This window comes from Pongo abelii, chromosome 6 (assembly GCF_028885655.2).
Source record: "Pongo abelii isolate AG06213 chromosome 6, NHGRI_mPonAbe1-v2.0_pri, whole genome shotgun sequence".
Classification (NCBI taxonomy): domain Eukaryota; kingdom Metazoa; phylum Chordata; class Mammalia; order Primates; family Hominidae; genus Pongo; species Pongo abelii.
Window position 1 is genome coordinate 148,669,694 of NC_071991.2, and position 24,784 is coordinate 148,694,477.

Consider the following 24,784-nt stretch of genomic DNA (forward strand, 5'->3'; position numbering starts at 1 on the left):
CAGTGGCTCATGCCTGTAATCCCAGCACTTTGGGAGGCCAGGGCAGGCGGATCTCCTGAGGTTGGGAGTTCAAGACCAGACTGGCCAACATGGTGAAACCCCATCTCTACTAAAAATATAAAAATTAGCCAGGCGTGGTGGCACATGCCTGTAATCCCAGTTACTCGGGAGGCTGAGGCAGGAGAACCGCTTGAACCCGGGATGGGGAGAGGTTGCAGTGAGCAGAGATGGCACCACTGCACTCCAGCCTGGACAACAAAGCAAAACTCTGTCTCAAAAATAGATAGATAGATAGATAGATAGATAGATAGATAGATAGATGATAGATAGATAAGCAGATTCTGCTCCAGATCTGAGGGGGCACCCAAGAGCCTGCCTTTCTAACAAGCTCCCAGGTGCTTTGGCTCCTGCTGGCCCAGGTCATGCCTGGTAGGGCAAAGTGTGAACACAGGGCAGAGTGGGCAGCAGTGAGACTTCAGGGCCAGATGTCCTGGGCCTGCCCCTTGCTAACTGTGGACGTAAACATGGATCATTAGTCCTCAGCTCACAGAACCTCAAGGTGAGGCTCAAGGTATGAGAAAATACACGTGACCTAGGTAGCTGCCGCTGAACATCAGCTATGACTACAAGGCTATGCCTTTTCAATATGTGGAGATGAAAGCGACCACAAGCCAGGTCTGTCCAATTACAAAGGGAACAAAGGACTGGAGCTTTGTCTAAATCCCACCCCTTCATCCTGTCCAAGCTTAGAAGAGGATTTATGGGTCACGTGCCTACAAGATAAGCAGAGGCTGCCTGAGACAGGAAAAGCCAGTGGTTAAGTGGTGAGCAGTAAATCTAGGTAAGGACATAGGTGTGGCCGTGGTGCTTCTTGCAGTTTTTCTGTGGGTTTCAAATTTTTCCAAATAAAATTGGGGATGTTAGGAGTTTCAAAAACATCCCCACTGATTTGTTCTGAAATAAAGGGAAAACTGAAAAATCACACTGATCTCAGCAGGTTATTTAGAAGCTGGTCTGGGCCTTCAGTTTTTATATCTTGAATAGATCTGTGTGGCCCCTTCACACAACAGTGCCTGTCATATAGGACGCAATGACAGTTGGTGGGAAACGACATCGCGAAGACACGGCCTGAAAGAGGACCACATACGAGGAATTTCAGGCCCCAAGAGGGAATCAGCTGGCAGTAAATCCAGATGCTAGTCCAGTCCCAGGTCCTATTTCAGCTCACTACCAAATAGAACATTCGCATGCTTACAAAGCTATCACACGTTGCTCACGGGACACACCTAGAAAGCAGTTTCTAAGACACCTGAAGAAGTGCTGCTCCACCTGTGGTAGCCTCGAAGTGAGGACACCCTTGGTCCAGACCACACCCTGGCCTCACACACCCTTCTTTCAAATCACCACAGTGCACAGAAACAGTTCACCCTTTATTTTTGTCAGACCCTGGGTCACTTGGAGCTGGTGTACTTGGTGACAGCCTTGGTGCCCTCGGACACAGCGTGCTTGGCCAGCTCCCCAGGCAGCAGCAGACGCACGGCCGTCTGGACCTCTCGGGACGTCAGGGTGGTCCGGCCCGAGTACTGGGCCAGCCGGGCAGCCTCACACGCCAGCCGCTCAAACACGTCGTTTACAAACGAGTTCATGATGCTCATAGCCTTGGCAGAGATGCCGATGTCAGGGTGCACCTGGAGAGAGGGCAGCACCACTCGGTTAATGGAAGGGGCCAGGGGAGGGGGGGGGTCCTGCCTACACTGCAAGCCTCAGCCCTGAGCTGCGGGCTCTAGGAAGCCAGAGGCAGAAGGCAAGGAGGCTCCTCACCAGCCCCTTCCCAGAGGCCAACAGTCATGGAAATAGGGATTTGTGTTTTCTTTGTACTGCTATGGTATATCCAAGTTTTTTAAAAGAAGTTTTCAACTGCAAGAGGTAACATGATTAAGTTCCTTGTATGAGCACACAGAAGCATCTATATTTAACAAATGGGACCAGTTACACATGCATCTTGCTGGTTTCATTGATGCATTTGCATAGTGTTCCATGGTATGGATGTATCATACTTCCTATCACCATTTCTCTCTTCACGAACATTCAGGGTTTGGGTTTGGGGTGTTTTTTGTTGTTTTTTGCTATTAGATGGTGCTATGGTAAATGCCCATCTTTGAATCTTGTGTGAGCATAGGGAAGGTTATTTCCAGAGGCGGGACTGTAGTGTCAAAATGATTGTGCATGTAACTTGGTGGAGCACATAACCAGTGAGCATGTCCATGTGACACAGCCACAGCCCCAGACCAGGGGAGGAGTCCTGTTCTGCAGCTGTACTGTGAATCACTACGACCTCAAATACAGCCCTTTCCTCTGGGCCTCAGTTTCCTCTTCTGTCACACAAGCTTTTGAACTAAGTGATCTCTAGTAAAGCAAATGGGAGCTGATGGCAGTTCTAAAATGTGAGTAGGTAGACCTGGTCAGATGTGAAGTGGGAGAGAAGTGACTGTCCCACAACCTACATGGAGTCAGAGATGGAGACAGCACTAGAACCAGGAGGCTCTGTCCCATCCCCCCTCCCTGCTACCTCTGGTCTCCACTGCCAGCAGCAAATCTGCACCTGGCACAAGGCTGGTTCCGCCCAAACCCCCTCTGCTGTCAGCACACCCCGTTCTCCTTAGAGCTCTCACCCACATCAGGAGGTCGAGGGGTTGGCCCTCAGCAGCACTCTCCTCTGCGAGTCCAGGCCTGGTCCCACCCATCAGTTGGAATTTTTGCCCCTCAAAATCGGGCTAAGACACAGGGCTCAGCGATACCCACTCCTACCCCACTTTCTTCAGGGCACCAGAGTCTGTCCTCTGGTGCATCTCTTCAGCCAACCCATATCAGTGCTGGACCCACCCACCTCCGGTGGGGGGTCCACTTCTCTTCTCGGTCACTCCTCTTCTCGGTCACCACCAACACACTTTGTATCATAATGTGTTTGGCACCTGACCACCTTCAGCCTGGCATAGAAAGTGTGGTCCTCTTGTCCTTTAATTATGTCCCACCTAATCATGTTATCTCATCATCGTTCCCGTAAACTTCTGGAGGGTGACAGGGAGCACGCTTTGTCTCCTATCACTGGTGCCCAAGATCCTGAGAGAGGTGGAGACCTCAGAAATCTGGTCCCGCCACCTCAAGAGGGGCCCAGCCTGCCTGAGCCACTTGCCCCAGTGCCAACACTAACCTCAGGGTCCCCGCTTCCAGCCAGTGCCCTTTCAAGGCGCTTTATGAGGGGATCCCTCACACACATCCTTGCTCTGCACTCACCTGCTTCAGCACCTTGTAGATATACATGGAGTAGGATTCCTTGCGCCGACAGCGCTTTTTGGACTTTTTGTTCCCAGAACTGCAACCCCCACGGCCCCCGGGCTGCTGCCGCTGTCCATACTCAACGCTCATCCTCCTGCTCCTCGAATAGCCCCCACCCACCCCCTCAGAGCTACTTTTTATCAAGTCAGCTGCCCCGCCAGGTGTGGCTGGGGACATGCACCTGGGAGAGTGGGGGGGTGGGAGGTAAGGGGCGTGACTCAATCCCAATCCAGAACATGCTCTGGGCTAACCTTGAAAAGAGACTAATTGTTCCTTCCTCTCCCACAAGTAATCCCTCTGAATTAAGAAACCCTTCATGGGGTCCCCTCCCCCACCCAACCACCTCCCAGTGTATTTACACACTTGTTTAAAGTTCAGGCAACTGCAGCCCACCTGCCTGTAATCACGGAGCACACAGGTGCCAGCACAGCTCAGAGTGCTGGAGACTCCAGAAGGAATGCAAGCTCCCTCCCCCACTGGGCCCCAGTGGAGCTGAAGAGACAAGACTGGTTCACATCAAACCACCAGAGAACGGTGAAGGGGCTAAAAGTGGTGGTACCCATGGTGAGGAGGGCTCGAGTAGCTAGAGGCCGCTTCTTGGCACAAATGGGTATATGAAGGGTATCCTTCATATCCCATTGTAGGATGTATCCTTGTAGGATGTATCCTTTAATTGGGAAGAATGAGAGAAAGAAACGGTGTGAAAGGTAGAGTGGAATCAGTGTGAGCGGAGTATGAGGCTTGGACTGAATGCAGATGAGCAAACGCCTGAGCCTGGACTAGATGCAGATAGCAGAAGCTCCCCAGGTGGTGAAGAGGCTGACAGGGAGGAAGACCACTGGAGGAGGTGAGAAGCAGAAAAGCAATAGGTGCTCACCAGAAAAGCAGACGTGGGGGTCTTGGGAGTTAGCAGTAAAGGGAAGAAAAGCCCATTGCAAAATGGAGAAAGTCAATTGTCTCACCTAGCACCTATGGGGGAACAAATATTTCAGGCCCTTGAATGCTGTGATTAAAGAAACCTGGAGCAATATGAAAGTTATAGGGGCTTGGGGGGAAAGAGGATGTTACAAATCGAGAGGTGGGAGAAGGGTTCCAAAGACCAGCATCACCTGCTGGCTGTGTTAAAGTGAGCAACCCCTCAATCAACTTACCTCTCCACCCAGCTCTGAACGGCTGGTCACATCCTACGTGCTAAGGTTTAAGAGAATTAACAGGCCATTTCTCAATCCAAAACAAGGCACTGCTAATTTTACAAATACGTATTTTGTGGACTTTTAAACCATTATTTAAATTACCAAGGTTGACATTTTTCTCGACAAATAAGCTGACTAGACTATTTCCATTCCTCCAGGTTCTGAAGATCTCCTGTCCTAGCATGGAGACTCTGGAGATCCTGAGACTACCTGGATTCTTAGCAATATCCAGCACTTCCTTATCGGGGCTCTGTCCCTCACTGTCCCCATTATCCCAGCAGCCCACTCTCCAGATGCCATTCTCCCCTGAACCAAGGCTCTGGACTCTCAGGACAGACTAACCTGGGCCATTTTGCTCCAGGCCCCACTTAAGGCATAAAGCAGTCAAGCCAGTACCCTCTGGGGTCAGAGGACTCCCGTCTGTCTCAGCTGCAGTGTCTCATGGGAGGCTCTTGTCCCTGTTGCCCAGGGCAGCTCCTGGACTTTGTGGCCATCTGAGAAGACCCTACTCATTTTTCAAGTGAGAGCACACCAATTCCACCTTTCTGGGCAGCTACTCACAAGAAATTTCCCTTTTTGAATACTTCTGTCTCCTATCTACATCACAATTTAGCATCTAATTTGTGTCCTGTATGGTTCTGTCTTACTGGCTTTCCAACAAGGGGGTTTAAACACCATCTGGGACAGTTGCTCCCGCCAGTCCTGGCTGTTATTATAATGAGTACTGAAAAATCATGGCTGTGTCTTCCCATAGGGATGGCTGATTTCAGAGGCAGAGTGATGAATCCACACCAGGAAGGATGGCCACTGGTGAAATGCTATTCAAGTTCAAAAGACCCAGATAAGGTATGCAGAGCCCTGGTCTGGAAGAGAATTCAACAGTGACGATGAAAACTTTGGCTGTGGACAGGTAAAAATACAAAATTTCCTGTATCCCAATAGGAAGAGAGGTTCACAGACGTTGGTGTGAAAATGCAAACTCCTGGCCATCTCTGCACCTCTCTCATTCTACCAAATGCGAATAATCAACAGGTCTGATGCTCAGCAATCTGAATTTTTTTATTTTTTTGAGATAGTGTCTCGGTCTGTCCTCAGGCTGGAGTGTAGTGGCACGCTCTGCTCACTACAGCCTCAACCTCCTGGGCTCAAGTGAGCCTCCTCTTTTCCAGAGCAGCGGGGACTGCAGGCACATGCCACCATGCCCGGTTCGTTTTATTATTATTTGTAGAGATGGGGTCTCCCTACTTTGCCCAGGCTGGTCTTGAACTTCTGGGCTCAATTGATTCTCCTACATTGGCCTCCCAAGGTGATGAGCTTACAGTCGGATTACAGGTGTGAGCCACTGTGCCTGGCCAGTCTGCATTTTTTTGAGACAGGGTTTTGCTCTGTCACCCAGGGTGAAATGCAGTGGTGCAATCTCAGCTCACTGCAACCTCCGCCTCCTGGGCTCAAGCGATCCATCCACCCTAGCCACCTGAGCAGGTGGGATTCCAGGCGCGTAAAGACGGGTTTCACCATGTTTCCCAGGCTGGTCTTGAACTCCTGAGCTCAAGTGATCCACCTGCATCAGCCTCCCAAAGCGCTGGGATTACAGGTGTGAGCCACTGCACCTGGCCTGCATTTTTAACAAGCAGCCCAACTGCTCTGCAGTTGGGGCAGAACCTCAGCTCACAATCAGAAAACCATGCTCTTGGACAGTGGTTCTCAAAATAGTCTCTAGACCAGCAACAACAGCATCACCTGGAAACTTGCTAGAAATGTTAACATTCTTGGTCTCCCCCAAAACCTATTGAACCAGAAACGCTGAGGAGAGATCTGGCAATCTGATCTCATGAGCCCTCCAGGTGATTCTGATTCATGTTAAAGTCTGTGAATCACAGGCCTGAGAAAAGGTACAATTTCAAATCAGAAGTAAAGGGATAAAGTTCTTCCAGCTCCTATGGACTAGTCTTCAGTTCCCATCCACACACTGATGCTGGATCCAGCTCCTGCTGAGGGCAGTGCATGTTCGCACTGCAGGGAGGAGAAGGCCCCAGAGACCCGAGAAGGAAGGTAGGGACCGTGGCTTCCTCTTTCTTTATTGGGCGCTTTGTAGATGTCACGCAGGTCTAAAAGTTACACTGCTAAATAATTATTTAAAAACTGACCAGGACGAAGGTCCTGGTCCAGAGCTCCAAACCAGAAGCAAAAAGGAATCGGGGCGGTGGGATGGGGGGGTACTCCTCCAACATCACCAAAACCCAGAAAACGAGGATCCTAAGCTCCTCCGCGGGCCAAATCCAGGGCTTGGGCCCTTGGGCTAACCCGCAGGCGCCTCTGACTGCATCACACTCAGAGTAAGATAACCAGCAAGGGGCTGGAGGGAACGGCCAGCCGAGTCCGGATATGGACAGATGTAACTGGAAGGAGGACAGGAAACAGACAGGTACTGTCCGGCTGTGGATAAGAGAGTGCAGCTAAGGCAGGTTGAGGGGCAGGGGAGAGGCTGGGGGAGCAGTATTGCAGCAATGCAGGAGTGTAGCCCCAGGGTCCTGTCCTGAGCGGCTGGTCAGGTTAGCAGCTGTTAGTTCCCAGATGGAGCTCCTGACCTGGGCCCAGGTAGAGGGCTCACACGTTGTGGGTCCTCTTGGTGAGCTGGGGCTCCTCATCCACCAGCTTGGACTTGAGGTGCTCCTTGTAAGCCAGGATGTCTCCAGGCCACTTGGTGATTGTCTGCTTCTCACAGACCCAAATTTCCTGTGCAACCTAGAAAGCAAAACCTAGACTTAATCGTGGGCTAGTCACTGTCCCTGCCTCTGCCCAGCAGACTGTCCTGAGGGGAGTCTAGGAAGAAAACTCCGCCCCCCAAACCCATATCCAACTCACTGTCTCACTACTTCTAAGTTATTTGGGATGTTCTAACCCAAGGGTACCATCATCAGGTTTGGAGCCTTCCAAGCCAGGAACTGCTGTGTCACTCTTATTGTCAGCTCCCTGGCAGGGCCTAGATCTATTCAGAGGCTTCACTCTCAGCCTTCTTTTCTCCACCTCCCATCTTCCCCAGAGCTTCAGAGGAATGAGCAACAACTTTTTCTCAAATGACTATGGTAGCTGTCTAATCAAAATCCTCCTTAGAATACTATTTTTGGACTGAAGAATCTTGGGACAGTAGTAAAAGCACCCTGTTTTCTACCCAACTCTCTTTCCCATTTGGGCCCAAAATGCTAAGTTGGTTGACATCTCCACATAGCTACTGAAGAAATGAAGTGCTTCAGTTAAGACTTTCTAAGTAGCCCCAAAGAGGCATAAGAACTGGTCCTCAACACCTGTGTCTACACTCTGAGCCCCTTCTCTTAATTCAGTAGGCGGGTATTATGCACCCTCCACATGCCATGACTACCCTACCCAACCCCCTAGAAGCTCTCTGCTGTGCCTCACCCCCTGGCCAGGGCCTCACCTGCTGAATGAGTCTGAAGTCATGGCTGACCAGCATCATACCACCCTCAAACTCATTGATGGCATCTGCCAGGGCGTCGATGGTCTCGATATCCAGGTGATTGGTGGGTTCATCCAGAAAGAGCATGTGGGGGTTCTGCCAGGCCAGCCAGGCCAGACACACTCGGCACTTCTGCCCGTCTGACAAGTTCCGGATTGGGCTCACCTGAGTAGAACCATGACCTACATATAACTTGGCATTATCCCCGCCAAACAGCACAGCTCATCTCTCCCTCATTTCTCCCTGACTCCTCCATTAGCATCGCCATTTTATAAAAAGTGAGGCTCAGAGAGACCCACTAGTCTCTTGAGGCCTGAAAGAGACTCATCCAGAAACTTGAAGCCCTTGCCATTACTAAGCCCATACCTCTCGCTCTCTTGGCAATTAAATCTTAATGAATTGGATCCTTCCAGATCTAAATCCAGAAATTTGTTTTCTAGATTACAAGTTCCTTTGCCCTCAAGCACTATGGCACAAGGGCATGTCAGAGACTGGCACGCTATCTTTGCCCCCTCAAAATGCTCCATTACATAACAACCTAGAGTAAAGAAAAGGTAGTAGGTTCTTAGGGGAATCAAATGGAGGGGACTCTGGTTTGGACAGCTTCCAAACCTAGGCTGCCAGGACAGTATCCCCTGACCCACCCAGCCACAGTCTCCCAGCTATCTGGCACCCTCACCACACCCTCCTTTACTGACCTGTTGTTTCCCAGTGAGACCGTATCGCCCAATGATCTTCCTCATTTCTTCCTTCTCCTTGATCTCTGGGTAGCACTTCATCATGTACTCCAAAGGCGAGAGATCTAAGTCCAGCTGCTCTTGTAAATGCTACAGGACAAATGGAAGCCACCCGGGTGTGACTGGCATCCCGCTTCAAAATGAACCCTACTAGGTAACTTCCTATTTCTATCCCAGGCATCTGTTCTGGGTTCAAGAAGCAGGTAGGAGCCACCTAGGCTGGAATTCCTGCCAGGGGGTGGGGGCGGCTGGCTGGAACTCGGCTAGATACAGCCCATTCCTATACCCTGGGCAATTCCCCGGATCCCAACCCCAGGCCTGTACCTGATGGTAACGCCCTATCTTGACATGAGAGTGTTTTCGGATCATGCCATCTGTGGGTAGTAGCTAGGAAGAAAAAAGTAGAAACGTAAGCATGAAACAAAGGAAGCCCAGTTAGAAACAGACATAGGCAGAGCAGGCAAACAAACACATGTTCACACTGAACAAGACTCAACTTCCTAAAAAGAATACATCACCAACTCACACACTGCTATTCTGGCCACTCTAAAAATATTTAGGAAGATGTACTGAAGCAGATGTTCTCAAGAGGCAAAGATACAATTTAAGCAGTTATGAAATGTCTACTGCAGAACGCACTATGCTGTGTAACAAACGACTTGGATGTAGGTGCAACATACATTTTCTGAAATTAAAAACAGTTAAGTCCTCAAAGTTGTCACTGTCATCGATAGGTTCTTAGAAACAACCTATTTTAAAGTTTCACTTTAAGTGAAACAACATGTAACAAAACTAATTTTGCCACAGGCTAACTGATATAAATAAGAATTAGGTTCCTGCAGCATTTTTGGTCACAAAAAAAGATCACCAAACTTCTAAATAAAGATCCAAAAATTCTTTTTTTTAAGAGGGAGTCTCGCTCTGTCGCCCAGGCTGGAGCGCAGTGGTGAGATCTTGACTAACTGCAACCTCTCCGTCCCAGGCTCAAGAGATTCTGGAGTAGCTGGGATTACAGACACCAGCCACCACATCTGGCTAATTTTTTTGCATTTTTAGTAGAGACAGGGTTTCACCATGTAGCCAGGCTGGTCTCAAACTCCTGATCTCAAGTGATCTGCCTGCCTCGGCCTCCCAAAGCTCTGGGATTACAGGTGTGAGCCACGGCACCTGGCCAAAAAACCCAGTCACTGCTAATATTCAACATTAAAATACATGTGAGCTATACATACACTTAAGAAAGATTAATAAACAAGGTAAAATATTTACCCAATTTTTGGTGAATCAGTGAGTGATGGCAATTGTAAGAGTGGTGGGTTAAACCAAGGAATAAATGTTGCAAAGGGAAAACTGTAAGGAGCACCTCCTACCACCACACAGTTCAAAAATAATCACGAATGTGGCTGGTTTGCTGACTGCATTTGTATGATTACCATAAACTTTATGAATTTTTCTTTTACAATATTTTATATTCATTCATTCTATCATTTTCCAACCTGCTTATTCAAGTTTAGGATCACGGGTAGCCGGAGCCCATCCCACAACCCAGGGAACAAGGCAAGAACCAGCCCTGAAGAGGACACCATTCCATTATAGGATGCACTCACACACACCCACACTCATTCAGACTGGAACCACTGAGACGTGCCAAGTAACCTGACAGGTGCAGCTTTGGAATGTGGGAAGAAACTGAAGTACCAGAGAAAACCCATGTAGATGTTAAAGGGAAAGTGCAAACTCCACAAAGACAGTGGCCCCAGCTGGGAATCATTTCTATTTTTCATCAATATTAATGAAACGACATTACTTGAGAGAATCTGCAGCATCCCTAAATGAACAGATGTTCCTATATTCTAAATGCGCTGATTGAAAATAGAAACATGGGCCAGGCGCAGTGGCTCACGCCTGTAAGCCCAGCACTTTGGGAGGCCGAGGTGGGCAGATCATGAGGTCAGGAGTTCAAGACCAGCCTAATGAACACGGTGAAACCCCATCTCTACTAAAATACAAAAAAATCAGCTGTGGCGCGTGCCTGTAATCCCAGCTACTTGGGAGGCTGAGGAAGGAGAATTGCTTGAACTCGGGGGATGAGGGTTGCAGTGAACTGAGATTGTACCACTGCACTCCAGCCTGGGTAACAGAGTGAGACTCCGCCTCAAAAAAAAAAAAAAGAAAAGAAAATAGAAACGTGCTCAAACACATACATGTATTCACACACACACTCTAAAAGACTCCTCCCTACCTATCCCTGTCCCAGGAAAACAGCCCCCAGCCTCAGCACTGTCCAACCAGACATTCCCCCTCTCCTGTCTGCTGCTCCACCCCTCCAGATGGCTCACTCACCACCAGGGTACTCAGGCCCTCCCAAAGTAGTAGCCCCTGCATCACTCCCCTCTTCCTTAGCCATTGCAAGGCCTAATCTTAGAGGGATCCACGCCCACCTTGGCACCGTACCTCTCCAGTTAGCAGCTTCAGAAGAGTTGACTTCCCTGCTCCATTGGGCCCTACCAGAGCCACTCGTGTGTCAAGGTCAATTCCAAATTCTAGGTTATTGTAGATGCAAGGCTGAGGTGGGGATGAGAGACATATGGACACAAGGCTAGAACACGGATCTGCTCTGACCAGCAGACCAAGCCCACTGAATCCCCAGTCACCAAGAGAGGAGGAGGGGAGAGTAGCGGGAGGAAGCACTCATAGCAGACCCTGCCTCGCCCACTGCCTCCGCCCACCAACCCAGCTGAGTAGTCTTCTTTCCATATACACAAAGAAGGGCGCGCGAGCAGCCTTGGATGAGACACCCCAGCTGCCACACCTGAAAATCCCCCAGAGCACATGGGCTAGCAGGTGTGGTCAGCACAGAACAGGAGCGACTCCCATGAGCTGCCACTCACCCTAAGATACACCCCAGCCACCCATGCCCTGCCCTGAACTTACCCCATCTTTTGTATACTTGAAGCTCACATTTTGCACCATAATGACAGGTGGAGGGATCTTGCCACATGGTGGGAAATAAAATGACAGTGTCTAGGAAGAAAACAGGGCATTTATCAAGTTGCCTCCTTTCTTATCCACCTCACCTTAGGCCACCCAACCCCATCCAATCACACCCCACCTTATCGCTCACGACCCTCTCTGTCAGTCCTGATGCCATCATTTTCTGTAGCGTCTTCTCCTTGCTCTGGGCCTGCCGGGCCAGCTTGGCACTGCCATGACCAAACCTCGCAATGTAGTTCTAAAAGAGACCAAAGGGAGGTTGGAGTACCTGCAGGCGCTCAACAATTCATCTTCAATCCAGGGTAAAAATGGTGATCGTAACTTCTTCCCGACCTCCTCCATCACTCCCACTTCTCGAAATGCCCTCGTCCAAGCCCCCTGCTTGTTTCAGACAGGAGGCCATGAGCCTGACTCTGCAGTCTCCCTACCTTCATGTGTGCAATCTGATCTTGCTCCCAGTGAAACCTCTTCATCTGGTTCTCCTCCAGCTCTAGCCGCGTCTTCACATACTGATCATAATTACCCTGCATGGAAATGTGCCAGGTAAGGTGGGCAGCTTTAACCTGGGTTTCAATCCTGGATTCTCACTCAGAGTTTAGGGGGATGAGGGATGGCACTGACTTAGCCCTGGCTCTAAGGCTGTGCAGTAAGAAGAGAGGAAGTGCATTACAGAAGCATATCCTAACCTCAAATTGGAGTCTTTTCAATTCTATGCCCCTTGCTCAGCCCAGCCAGGGCCAGGCTCCAGCGCAAATCCTTAGGTTAGCTAGAAAGACACCTGTGGCACTGGGAATAGTCCTGAAACTCATGGTCCTACAGATGTCACGAGGCTCAGAGCCTTCCAATACCATTTCCTATTCCTCCCCCGGCCCCTAGAGGCTGAAGCCCCACAAAAGACTACAAGAGCTGTCTCCAGAGGGGAAAACAGACCATTCAGATTTAGAAGCTGACAAACCCTGCATAAATGGACTACCATGGTTTCTATCTGCAAACAAAAACTGGACTCAAGCTAAATATCCATCAGAAAGGGCCTAACAAGTTATAGGATAAACACATAACGAAATACTGTGCAGTCACTGAAAAGATTGTGGTTGATTTATATATACTCACATGGAAAGCAGTCCAAAATATACTAAATTTAAAAAAGCAACCTACAGAATGATTATTAAAATTGTAACTGTGGCCAGGTACAGTGGCTCACACCTGTAATCCCAGCACTTTGGGAGGCTGAGGTGGGTGGATCACTTGAGGCCAGGAGTTTGAGAGCAGCCTAGCCAACATGGCGAAACCCCATCTCTACTAAAAATATAAAAATTAGCCAGGTATGGTGGCATGTGCCTGTGGTCTCAGCTACTTGGGAGGCTGAGGTGGGAGGATCGCTTGAACTTGGGAGGCAGAAGTTGCAGTGAGCCAATATCACGCCACTGGACTCCAGCCTGGGTGACAGAGACAGACCCCATCTCAAGAAAAAAGAGGCCGGGTGCGGTGGCTCACGCCTATAATCCCAGCACTTTGGGAGGCCGAGGCAGGTGGATCACGAGGTCAAGAGAGGGAGACCATCCTGGCCAATATGGTGAAACCCCATCTCTACTAAAAATACAAAAATTAGCTAGGTGTGGTGGCACGCGCCTATAGTCCCAGCTACTCAGGAAGCCGAGGCAGGAGAGTCCCTTGAACCTGGGAGGCGGAGGCTGCAGTGGGCCCAGATTGTGCCACTGCACTCCAGACTGGCGACAAAGCAAGACTCCATCTCAAAAAAAAAAAAAAAAAAAGCTGCAATTGTATAAAAAGAAAAAGATTATGTATATATAACATTTTCTACAAATGTGTGGAAGTATACATGAAGTTTCTAGAAGGCTATATTAAAAACTAATACTCCTATGACTATGAATGAAGAGAACATCAGTTGTTAATGTCTTACATGCTTTTTGAAATATAAAATGAAAAGGCAAGGCACAACAGTGGGCTATTGAGATCCTGACCCCCATTCTCCTGTGGTCATAGGAGGTGGGGTAAATGTATTGACTCTAGTGAAGCAGTTAAGAAGGCATTCAAGAAGGCAGAGGGAGGCCTGGTGTGGTGGCTCATGCCTGTTATCCCAGCACTTTGGGAGGCCGAGGCGGGCAGATCACCTGAAGTCAAGAGTTCAAGACCAGCCTGGCCAACATGGCAAAACCCCGTCTCTACTGAAAATACAAAAACTAGCCAGACGTAGTAGTGCATACCTGTAGTCTCAGCTACTCAGAAGGCTGAGGTACAAGAATCGCTTGAATTCAGGAAGTAGAGGTTGCAGTGAGCTGAGATCATAACAGCCTGGGTGACAGAATGAGATTCTGTTTCCAGAAAAAAAGAGGCAAGGCAGATGGAAGCAGGGCCTGCCTGGTCACTGTGAAAAGTCAACTTCTTTGCCACAAGGCAAACATACACCATGTGTGCACAGGCTGCCAATCCATGGCCTATGGCCTGAAAGCAATGACTTTGGGATTAAAATAAAACAGGTGGTAGGACTGCTTGTCCATATCTTTTTATAGCAATAGGTAGAAAGCAGCTAACAGGCAGGTCTGCCTTTTTTTTTTTTTTCTTTTTTTGAGATGGAGTCTTGCTCTGTCACCCAGGCTGGAGTGCAGTGGTGTGATCTCAGCTCACTGCAACCTCTGCCTCCAGGGTTCAAGTGATTCTCCTGCCTCAGCTTCCCAAGTAGCTGGGACTACAGGCACCTGCCACCACGCCTGGCTAATTTTTTTGTATTTTTAGTAGAGACAGGTTTTCACCATATTGGCCAGGCTGGTCTCGAACTCCTGACCTCAAGTGACCCACCCACCTCGGCCTCCCAAAGTGCTGAGATTATAGGTATGAGCCACCACACCAGCCTTTTTTTTTTTTTTTTTTAAAGAGAATTTCACAGAATTGGTATGCACAGCGATTACCAGAAAGAAGCCGAGGCCCACTCACCGTATAATACTTCAGTTTCTTGTTGTGCATGTGAATGATGTTGGTACAGACACCATTCAGAAAATCCTGGGAATGGGAGACGAGGACCAAGATGCGCTTAAAACTGCAAAGCCAAAGAACCAATTAGTGAAGAGCTCAACCATGGGAGCTAGCTGACAACAGGTGAACTGAAAGTCAGGCCCATCTTTATCCCTAAGCACCTTTTAGATGTGTTGTCCAATTCCTGGCTGTCAGCAAGCACCTAAGCCACCACTGGACAATCTAACTGTAAGGGTATTTGGACGCCTTTCAGTGTGGTGAGACAGCCTGAGTTTTCTCAATCTTCTGATCTAATTTTCAACAGAATGGGGTGGAGATGGTAGTAACAGTGATAGTAAACAGAAACGTGTATGTACACAAATACACCCACGAATGTGTCCAAAACTGTGGGTGGGAAGAACTGGTACAGACACAATAAAAAACAAAATGCTTTACTTTTTGAAAGAAGGTACTAAGTCACTGTACCACTAAAAGCCTTCTTTTAAAATTGGTACAATATTCCAGCTTATTCAGTTCTTTAGCTGTAGGACCATGACCATATTGGCTATATTTTCCCTTGTCACTGCATCATGATCTTAGATGGAAGACCTCCTTTTTAGCTTTATACAATTAAGAAAAAAAAATGTCTTTAATTAAGATCTTGAATTTGAAATACGGACAAAACCAACACGGATTTTTTTTTTTTTTAAAGTTCATAAATTTCAAACTAAAGAAAAACAATCAAATAAAAAGGCCAGCCCTAAACAGCCCTAAAGGTGCTCACTGCTTGTCCAAGCAAGTGAACTCTGGCCTTCCTTCAGTTCCTTTCTCACCGCTCTAACATCAGTGCAGTTTCTGGGCATCCATTTTCTAGATTCCCCCTTTGGGAACTGCCCACTCACATCCCCCATTCCACCCTCTTACGTTTTTAGTTCTTCTTCCAACCACACGCAAGCATCTAGGTCCAGGTGGTTGGTAGGCTCATCCAGGAGCAGCATGAAAGGCCGAATAAAGAGGGCTCTGAAGGACAGTAAAGGAGACAGAAACACCTCAGAATTATAATGGATGTGACACAGGATGGGACAAACTTGCCTGCTACATGCAATTCTGAGTAGGCTCCTGGCTTGAGTTTTGAAATCAATTTTAGGCTCTATACCTCTGAGGGAAAAGGAGAAGTAGGACAGAAACAAGAGTTGAAGAGATTAAAGAGTAGAATACGGGGCTCAGAAGCATATAAGGACAGTTTGAGGCAAGGCTGTAGAAGTCTTTATGAGTTTACGAGCCTTGTGCACTGAAGTTGGAGACTACGGAGAAGACAAAAAAATACAGAAGAAATAAACTGCTAAAACAAATTAGACCTATCTGAAGGTCTGAAGATAGACCTATCTCGTGGGGTGGCCAGAGTCTAGCAAGGGATAGACTCTAAAGCTCTGGTTCCCAAACCAGAAATCTGTGTTTTTAAAAGCTCTTTGGGTGAACCGGAGGCAGCTAATCCTTGCTAGCATGTAGAACCACTGTGCTTATGTTCTAAGGCACATGCAGGCAACTTTCTAGAGCAGTATATCAAGTCTTATAAATTCCCTTCACACAGAATGATGGGGCAAGGAATTACCTATTTAGTGACTCTGGGGGGATTACTGGGGGAATGTTGGTCTACGGAAACTCACTTTGAGTCCAGGCCACAAGAGAGTAAGAACGACAGCTATCATAATAGCTGTCTAACATTTTATCTTTACAGCTGGAATTAGCAGGACTAGAGCACAAAAAGGGTGGAAAGGGAATCCTGGTGGGAGGACAGAAACAGACCTACTCCACCGTTTTACCTAGGACTACCCCTAGGATCTCTAAACTCTGTGCTGGGTGCAAAGAATCCAACAGAAAACTGAGTCACTCTACCACTTCAGCCAGGAAGCTCTCTCTCTAGCCCATACACAACAACCCCCTCCACACTGCAGATGTCCATGTCTCATTTGACACTTCCCACTGACTCCTGTACCAAACAGTTCCACTGAAGTGAACACTAAACTCTGGAGAGATGGGGGAGTTATGGGGTAGGGAAGGAGGGAGGTACTCACCTGGCAAGGGCAACCCTCATCCTCCAGCCCCCACTGAAGTCTTTTAGCTTCTTGCGCTGCATGGCAGGTGTGAAACCCAGTCCATGTAAGATCCGCGAGGCCCTCATCTCTGCCTTGTCAGCATCCAGCTCCTCCAGGCGCTCGTAGAGCTCCATGAGCTTCTCACACTCCGCTGTGGACAGTGTATGGTCATGAGGCTCCTGGGGGCCTTTCTGGGAGGACGCCCACCCCTATGCCCAGGTCTGGAGCCCTACCATCCTCATGAGCCAGCCGCTCTGCCTCTTTCTCCAGCATGGCCCGCTCTGTGTCGACTTCCATCACACAATGCAAGGGTGTCTTGTCACTAGGAGGCATCTCTCGAGTCAGATGGTAGATGTCAATGTGCTCAGGGATGGGCACTTCACGCTTCCCAATAGCAGAGAGCAGCATGGACTTTCCTGAGAGGGGAGAGCAGCAGACGCTTGGTACAGTGAACTTCCCCTATCCCTCTTCACCACTAGTTCTTCCACCCCAGCCAAACTGGGACCTCATCCATTTTTTTTTTTTTTTTGAGGACCTTTCTTCCCTTCATTCGTTCAAATCTTGCCAGCCCCCATCCTTGGGATTCCTTTCTAACTTTCCTCCAATTCTTGCCCCACCCCTTCTCTGAAGCTTTTCTCACTTACCACAGCTTCACACGCCCCTGACCAACTTCTCCAGCACCTGCTGTAACTATTCATGTGGTACAGGGTGGACGCACCCTAATCTGAAAATCCAAAATGCTCCAAAATCCAAAATCTTTTAAGCACTCACATGATGCTTAAAGGAAATGCTCATTGGAGGATTTCAGGTTTTTGGATTAGGGATGCTCAGCCGGTAAGTATAATGCAAATATTCCAAGATCCGAAACACTTCTGGTTCCAAGCATTTCAGATAAGGGATACTCAACCTGTACATAACACATACTGCTCTGCGTTGCTAGATCCTTTCCCCTGGACATAATCTGGTCTCCCACCCATATTCTAAATGCTTTGTTCTGAACACAGTTGATGCTAAATACTTGCAAGTGACAGATGAGCTAAGGAGAGATACCTCCCACCTCCCCTTCCACGGGCCTCACCAATTCCATTTAAACCAATGAGGCCATAACGACGGCCTGAGTTTAATTCCAGTTTGGTGTCACTGAGCAGCTCTTGACCATGAAAGGTGAGTGAGAGGTTGATAATGTGAACATCAGTACTGTTGGGGTGAGAGGCCAGGACGCCAGTGACAGCTCGAGCAGCAGCTTTCTTCATCTCAAAGTCCTCTAGCTCCTTGGTCAGCAAATCTACTTCTGGGGATAGAAAAGCAGTTTGGGAAGATGGCTGTGAGACAGACTCGGCTCTCCACAAAGGTGAACATCCCGAAGGACCGGGCTCCGATCCTGCTGAGCACTCATGTTTCCCAAACTTTACAGAGTGCACAATGACAGAGCTGCCCCGACACCCTGCTTGCTTGGACACCGTCCTTTTAATTATAACCTCTCTTGTCCTTGTTTTGTCCTCTCATATCTGCTTACTTACACTCATCATTCCTAACTTCTGTCCTCCACTACTGTGGCCAGGAATAAGACTTCCCCACAGCCTGACTTTACTGCTCCTTCTAATCGCTTTCTAACTCTCCCTTTTCTGAATGCCTATCTGTTACAATTTGCATGAATAATTCTCCCTTCCTCTTCAAACATTTACTTAGTGTCTATCCGAGAAGCAAGTCATAAAAAAAACCCAAGACAGGGTCCTTGCACTCAAAGATGAAACAATTTAGACAAAGAAACAGGAGATACAACATAAAAAGGTTAAGTAACACTAAAAGACAGCAAAAGGGTATAGAGAATGGAAATACTGTGGTCAGGTTTGACTGAGAGACACTTCACTATCTTGAGCTAGGCCTTGACAGAAGTGTCAAATGTAGCTAGCAAAAACATGATGGTATTATAATTCAGTGTGTGAAAGGACAGAGATGTGGTGACTATCCAAGAGAGAATAAATAGTCTGGATGGAGCAGAAGGCTGCTTAGGGAGTTTTCAGGGGGCAGGGAAGAGGGCTGGGATTGGACTGCCAAGGGCCTGGAACAGTCTTTACCGCATATTGCCATGTTTCCCAGTCTAGACGGTAAGTTTTTGGAGGGAAGACTATAGTGTAGTGCCTCAGTGTGTAGCACCATGTCTAGCACTTGAGAAATAACAAATATTTCCCAAAATATAAATAACAGAAAGGGAGCTCTCTCCCAGGAAAAACTCCGTCAAACAACTCATAAGTTACTCTCTTGTAGGTAGAGCCACTACCCCTGTGAGAGGACAAGCTTATTGTAGAATGTAGCAAAGAACCTGGCACAGTGGCCACCATGCATAGAAATGGAAACTGAGAAAGGGGCAGGGAACTGACCCCCTCCTCACAGTCTAATAGAGCAGCAAGGCAGCTCAGCAACTCTCACATCCGCTTGCCACTGAGTATGTGAGAACCTCGTCTTCGGCTTCCTTGCTCAATGACAGGGTGGCACCAATTCCAACTCTACTGATTTGATTCATCATGACAAATTGCACGACACCAGATACGTTCTCCACTGCCCCCAGCATCAAGATTCCAACTCTGGCTGGGGCATGCATTAAGTCTTAGCAACCATCCCCAACTCACCCCTCCCTCAATTTACCTGGGGTCTCTCTGCCATTGGCCTCATTCTTCTCTGCCACCTGTGGTTCTGTGACAATATCTCCATTTTCTTCATGTCCTTTTCTGGGCCGCTGTCGAGCTTTGGCAGCCTCCTTCTTTTTGGCTGCCTTCTTTTTGGCCAGGTCGGAGGGCATGATGATGACCCACAGGGGTAGGTTACTGTTGTTTCAGGGAGCCTGAAGGAAGGCAAACAGATACCCCCAAACTCTAAACTTACTAGTAAGAATGCCTGGGCCCTGCTCCATCCCTCTCAGGAAGCTTCCTATCAATATCAAGCCTGATGCCCTGGCCTGCCCCTGCCTCGTCTGTCCCAACTTGGTCAGGGTCTCTCAAACCAATGCCGATTCTCAGCGGCTCTTCTAATCTTAACATCTCTTCCCACAGGCACCAGTCCCCCACGGACTGCCTCACTTTGGAAACGCTCCTTCTTTCAGGGCCTCCGGCTGGGGACCAGGTTCTGCCCCTCAGCGGAAGTCCCCGTCTCCGGTTTCCCTACAACTTGGCGCTCCGCACTCAGCTAGCCGCCTCACTTTCCGGGCTTCTTCCTCCCGTCCGTCTCGGGCCTCTTCTCGGTCGTCCCTCTCCACATCACCCGGCCGTCGAGCCCAGCCTCTTGCCGGGACGCACTCGTCCTCGCCCGCGTGAGTCCCCTCCGAGTCTCCACGCTCGTCACCCCCGGGTCCTCCCCCACCCCGCCCGTCAGCTTCTCTCCCTTAGCCCTGTTTTCCCCCTCGCACAGCCCTCCATCCAAATGCCTTCCCTGCTTCCTCTTCTAATTCTCTTTCCCCCTCACCGGCGGGCACCCTCTCCCTACAGCGCCCCTTCCCCTAACTCACTGGGCCTCGCTGCTCGGCCTCTGTCGCAACAGAGCTGCTCCTCAGGCTCCTCCGCGTGCGGCCGGCTCACCAGCCAATCACGGCCTCGGGTGGTTCTCGGCGCGCCGCCGCGCTGCCTCCTGGGAAGTATAGTCCTCAAGTTGCAGCGGCCAAGAGTGAGACCCGCCTTGAGGACTACCATGTATCCCAGAGACCTCGCGGGGCCGCGTGACGCCATCAGGATGCGCGAGACTCGGGGAGTGGGGCGGGATTAGAGTCCAAGAGCTCTCTGCTAGCTGGCCCACTTCGGGCGCTGGAAACTGCAAATCCCAGATTGCTCGTCGGATAAACCGGCTGAGCTTTCCAGGCTTTACCCCACCTCTCGAAAATCCATTGAGCTGTTGTGGAGTTAGAGTTTTTAGAGCTACCTAATCGACTCAGGCAGCAGGGCGTGCAACTACACTTCCCAGCTTGCCTCAGCGGGAGTAGGTCGAAACAATGGGAGAGGAGAGGTGGGAGCGTGAGGGGAGGACTAAAATGAACGGGGCGCTGGGCAGGGGTTCCAGAAAGCGGGTCATCGCTGCGAAGATGTTGCCAACGGAATTCCTTCACGAAAGAAAGCGCCTTGGTTTCATGAAACCTTAATTTTAGAGGCTGGTTCATTGTTAAACTTTTAGAAGGTGCCAGACGTTGTTCTGGAACCTCGGCCGCTTAGCCTCCCCACTCCCGAATTGTTAGGTTTCCACTGAAGCCATGCAAGTTTGCTGGAAAGAGCCCTGAGATAAAAAGGCCCCTTGGCCGAGATTTGTTTTATTATTAGTTAGCTATGCTACTAGGCCCGTTACTTTCCCTTTGAGTCTCACTGTTTAAAATCTCTCACATGACATTTTGGGCTGGATGGTTTAAAAATAAATAAAATATTTCACGGACTTCACATTACCTACATTGTAAACTCCAAATGTTTAGCCTCAAGTACAAGGCAGGCCCTTTGTGATCTTTGTTACTTCTCCACGCTCCTGTGCAGCAGGAGCCTCACCATCAGTGACATTTGGGGAAGCAAAGGAAGCTATTGCTCCCTGTGAGCATATTCTCCAAATGTGGCACCTTTTCGCCCACAGTCCGTGACTCAAACAATGAGAACTAGTTTTTCTTCTCAAACTCATACTTCAGTAGAACTTACCTACTTAAATAGTTCGGAGATTAACCATGCTATTTTACACCTGCATGCCTTTGAACATACATTTTCCTAGAATATCCTCCACCAACGAAGTGCCTACTGTCAGGCTCAGATATATGTGCTGGAGTTGCAATGGTGCAAAGTCACTCCGTGACCTCAGGGAGCTCATAATAAAGAAGGAACATGTGAAAAGTAAACAAGCTGGGTGTGGTGGCTCACACCTGTAATCCAAGCACTTTGGAAGGCCCTGGTGGGAGGATCATTTCAGCCCAGGAGTTCAAGGCTGCAGTGAGCTATAATCAAACCACTGTACTCCAGACTGGGTGACACAACTAGACCCTGTCTCTAAAAAACCAAAAACAAAACAAAACAAAACAAAAACCAGACCTTGACACCATGACATTAAGTGCCCTAAAAGAAGAGACTTTCGTGTGTTGCTGGGGTACCTAGTTGGAGACCTCACTTGGCATAGCATAATTAAGAGCATAACCTCAGTTCTACGCTTCACTGTGTGGCCTTGGGCAAAGTACACGTTCTCCTCTGTAAAATGGGAATGATAGTTAGAAAAAGAATACAGTTAAATGACTGCAAAGCCCTTCTGTATGAAGCAAAACAGTTATTTATGGGCCAGGCGCCGTGTCTGACGCCTGTAATCCCAGCACTTTGGGAGGCCGAGGCTGGCGGATCACAAGATCAGGAGACCAAGACCATCCTGGCTAACACAGTGAAACCCCGTCTCTACTAAAAATACAAAAAATTAACCAGGTGTGATGGCGGGCGCCTGTAGTCCCAGCTACTTGGGAGGCTGAGGCAGGAGAATGTCGTGAACCTGGGAAGCGGAACTTGGAGTGAGCCGAGATCGTGCCACTGCACTCCAGCCTGGGCAACAGAGCGAGACTCCGTTTCAAAAAAAAAAAAAAAATAGAGTTATTTATGATTGTGGATCACATAAAAAGCACTCATTTGGCTGGTTGTGGTGGCTCATGACTGTATTCCCAGCACTTTGGGAGGCAGAGGCAGGTAGATCTTTTGAGCTCAGGAGTTCAAGACCAGCGTTGGCAACATGGCGAAGCCCTATCTCTATAAAAAAAATATAAAAATTAGCCGGGCGTGGTAGCGCATACCTGCGGTCCCAGTTACCCAGAAGGTCAAGGCTGCAGCAAGCTGAGATCGTACCACTGCACTCCAACCTGGGCGACAGAGCAAGACCCTGTCTCAAAAAACAAAACACAACAAAGAAACACAGATTCAAGTGCCTGTGCCTCCTGGGAGAAATATGCTTCTCCTTTCCCAGCCTCGTTTAAAAATGTGTGGTTACAGATAACAATATTTATTATGCTCTTTCATTTATGCCATCACATTAACCTCCCCACCCCCAACAAACTCTGAGGTGAGGATTATTACCATTTTATAGATTAGGAAACTAAGGTGACAAGCAGCTCTGGGCAGCTTTGTTGCCTAGGCTGGATGGAGTTCAGTGGCATGATCATGGCTCACTGCAACCTCAACCTCCTGGGCTCAAGCGATCCTCCCACGTTGGCCTCCCAAGTAGCTGGGACCACAGGCAAGCACCACCATGCCTGGCTAATTTTTGTGTTTTTTTTTTTTCAGAGATGAGGTTTTGCCATGTTGCCCAGGCTGGTCTGGAACTCCTGGGTTCAAACGATCTGCCCACTTTGGCTTCCCAAAGTGCTGGGATTACAATTCCAGGCATAAGCCACTGCACCTGGCTACAGTTTTTAAATTTTACATAGAGATGGTGTCTTCCTATGTTGCCCAGGCTGGTCTCAAACTCCTGGGCTCAAGAGATCCTCCTGCCTCGACCTTCTGAAATGCTGGTATTACAGGTGTGAGCCACCATCCCTCCCCCTGCCCACCCCACCCTGAGTTTAGCCAGAGAAAAGAACTCGGGATGAGGGGAGAAGAAATAGGGAAAGAGAAATGGGAAAATGGGGGAGAAAAGGAGGTGAGTAAAGAGAGAGGAGAAAGGGACTGGCTAAATTTGAAAAAATCACAGAAGGTCAGTGCTGGAAACAAGAACATTTGGCTTAGACTCTGTTTAAATTATGAAGAAACGGAGACCCAAGGAAGGAAATGTCTCTCTTGGAGAATTATCTAGGAACTTAGTAACTGAAAAGGATCTGGACCTGCACTGTTCAATATGGTAGCCTCCGGTCATATGTGGCTATGGAGCACTTGAAATGTGGCTAGTCTGAATTGAGATTTGCTGTTAAGTGTAAAATACACATCAGATTTCAAATATTCCATATGAAAAAAAGAATGTAAAGTATCTCAATAATTTTTCATATTGACTACATGTTGAAATGATTGGGATATATCTAATAATACAATAAAATATTAAAATTAATTTTACCTTTTTAACTCTAAAAATGTGGTTACTAAAAAATTTTAAACAACATATATGGCTCACATTTGTGGCTTGCACTAGATTTCTACTGGAGAGCGCTGGTCTAGAAATCTTCTGACCTTGAGCTAAGTGTCTCTGCTGTTTCCCAGAGTCTCTTCCAACAAGTCATTTACCACCTATCACGTGCCAGCTGATGAGAACAGATTCAGTTGCAGTCTAAGGATGAGACTAAAACAGGGATAACAGGTGCTGGTAGGCAATATATCAGTGAGTTCTATCTTATATACTCCTAGAATGGTATCTATAAGATATACATACAAGATATTCTTGAGTGGTTCTTAACTTTACCAGCCCCAATGTTCCATTTTAATAACATTTTTATAACTCCCCATTTACTATTGTGAAATGAAGTTTATAGATAGTATAGCCTAACTACATACATAATTTCAAAAAAATTATAGTGTCTGAATCAAAGCAGAAAGAATAAAAGGAAATCCTTTATAATAAGATAATACTTTTCAGTATGCTAGAAAGCATAATTAGTCAGATGCTAGTAGTTATGCATAGGAGCACCTTGAATGTGACAGTGCAAATGCAGACTGAACGCTATGAATAACACTGCTATCAGTGACCCAGTTATCCAAAATGGTGAGTAACTCCTAATAAATTCCTGAACACAACAAAGTATAATCTTCCTTCTGTTAACATCGTGGTTACATTCCTTAAAAATTCAGCACATTTTACACCCCTACAAGATTACTTTGTTTTTTGTATATAAGACACAGGCACATCAGATGATTATAACCAGTTTTTTTTTTAACCTATATGAATATTCAGTAGGACATGTGAAAGCTGTGTGGGATCAGGACAGTTTTCTTGTGTGATACCATCTTGCAATGTGCAAGACACGGAGCCTCCTTGGCTCCTCTCCCCCACTCATTTGACAACAAAATTGCCCCG

At 48.1% G+C, this 24,784-nt stretch overlaps 2 protein-coding genes across 4 annotated transcripts; both read right to left on the reverse strand.

Moving 5' to 3' along the window:
* Positions 1-1,417: 1,417 nt before the first annotated feature.
* Positions 1,418-5,399, reverse strand: LOC103891240 (histone H2B type 2-K1). Of its 2 annotated transcripts, none has more exons than XM_054559992.1 (2): positions 4,872-5,399; positions 1,418-1,688 (listed from the first exon to the last, which is right to left on the reverse strand). In XM_054559992.1, the coding sequence occupies exons 1-2, from the start codon at positions 4,878-4,880 to the stop codon at positions 1,452-1,454; spliced, it is 246 nt and encodes an 81-aa protein (XP_054415967.1). In that variant the 5' UTR covers positions 4,881-5,399; the 3' UTR covers positions 1,418-1,451. The 2 variants fall into 2 exon arrangements, with proteins under 2 accessions (XP_054415967.1, XP_009241717.1); XM_009243442.3 differs by lacking the exon at positions 4,872-5,399 and adding an exon at positions 3,295-4,609.
* A 168-nt stretch (positions 5,400-5,567) lies between these two features.
* On the reverse strand, positions 5,568-21,250 carry ABCF2 (ATP binding cassette subfamily F member 2). Of its 2 annotated transcripts, none has more exons than XM_024249437.3 (15): positions 20,301-21,250; positions 19,445-19,640; positions 17,877-18,089; positions 17,032-17,214; positions 16,778-16,949; positions 15,627-15,722; positions 14,685-14,787; positions 12,161-12,256; positions 11,851-11,970; positions 11,673-11,762; positions 11,193-11,303; positions 9,066-9,128; positions 8,703-8,831; positions 7,966-8,169; positions 5,568-7,274 (listed from the first exon to the last, which is right to left on the reverse strand). In XM_024249437.3, exons 2-15 carry the CDS (start codon positions 19,596-19,598, stop codon positions 7,137-7,139), a joined length of 1,872 nt encoding a protein of 623 aa, XP_024105205.1. In that variant the 5' UTR covers positions 19,599-19,640; positions 20,301-21,250; the 3' UTR covers positions 5,568-7,136. The 2 variants fall into 2 exon arrangements, with proteins under 2 accessions (XP_024105205.1, XP_024105206.1); XM_024249438.3 differs by having other exon boundaries at positions 19,995-20,322.
* Positions 21,251-24,784: the final 3,534 nt, after the last annotated feature.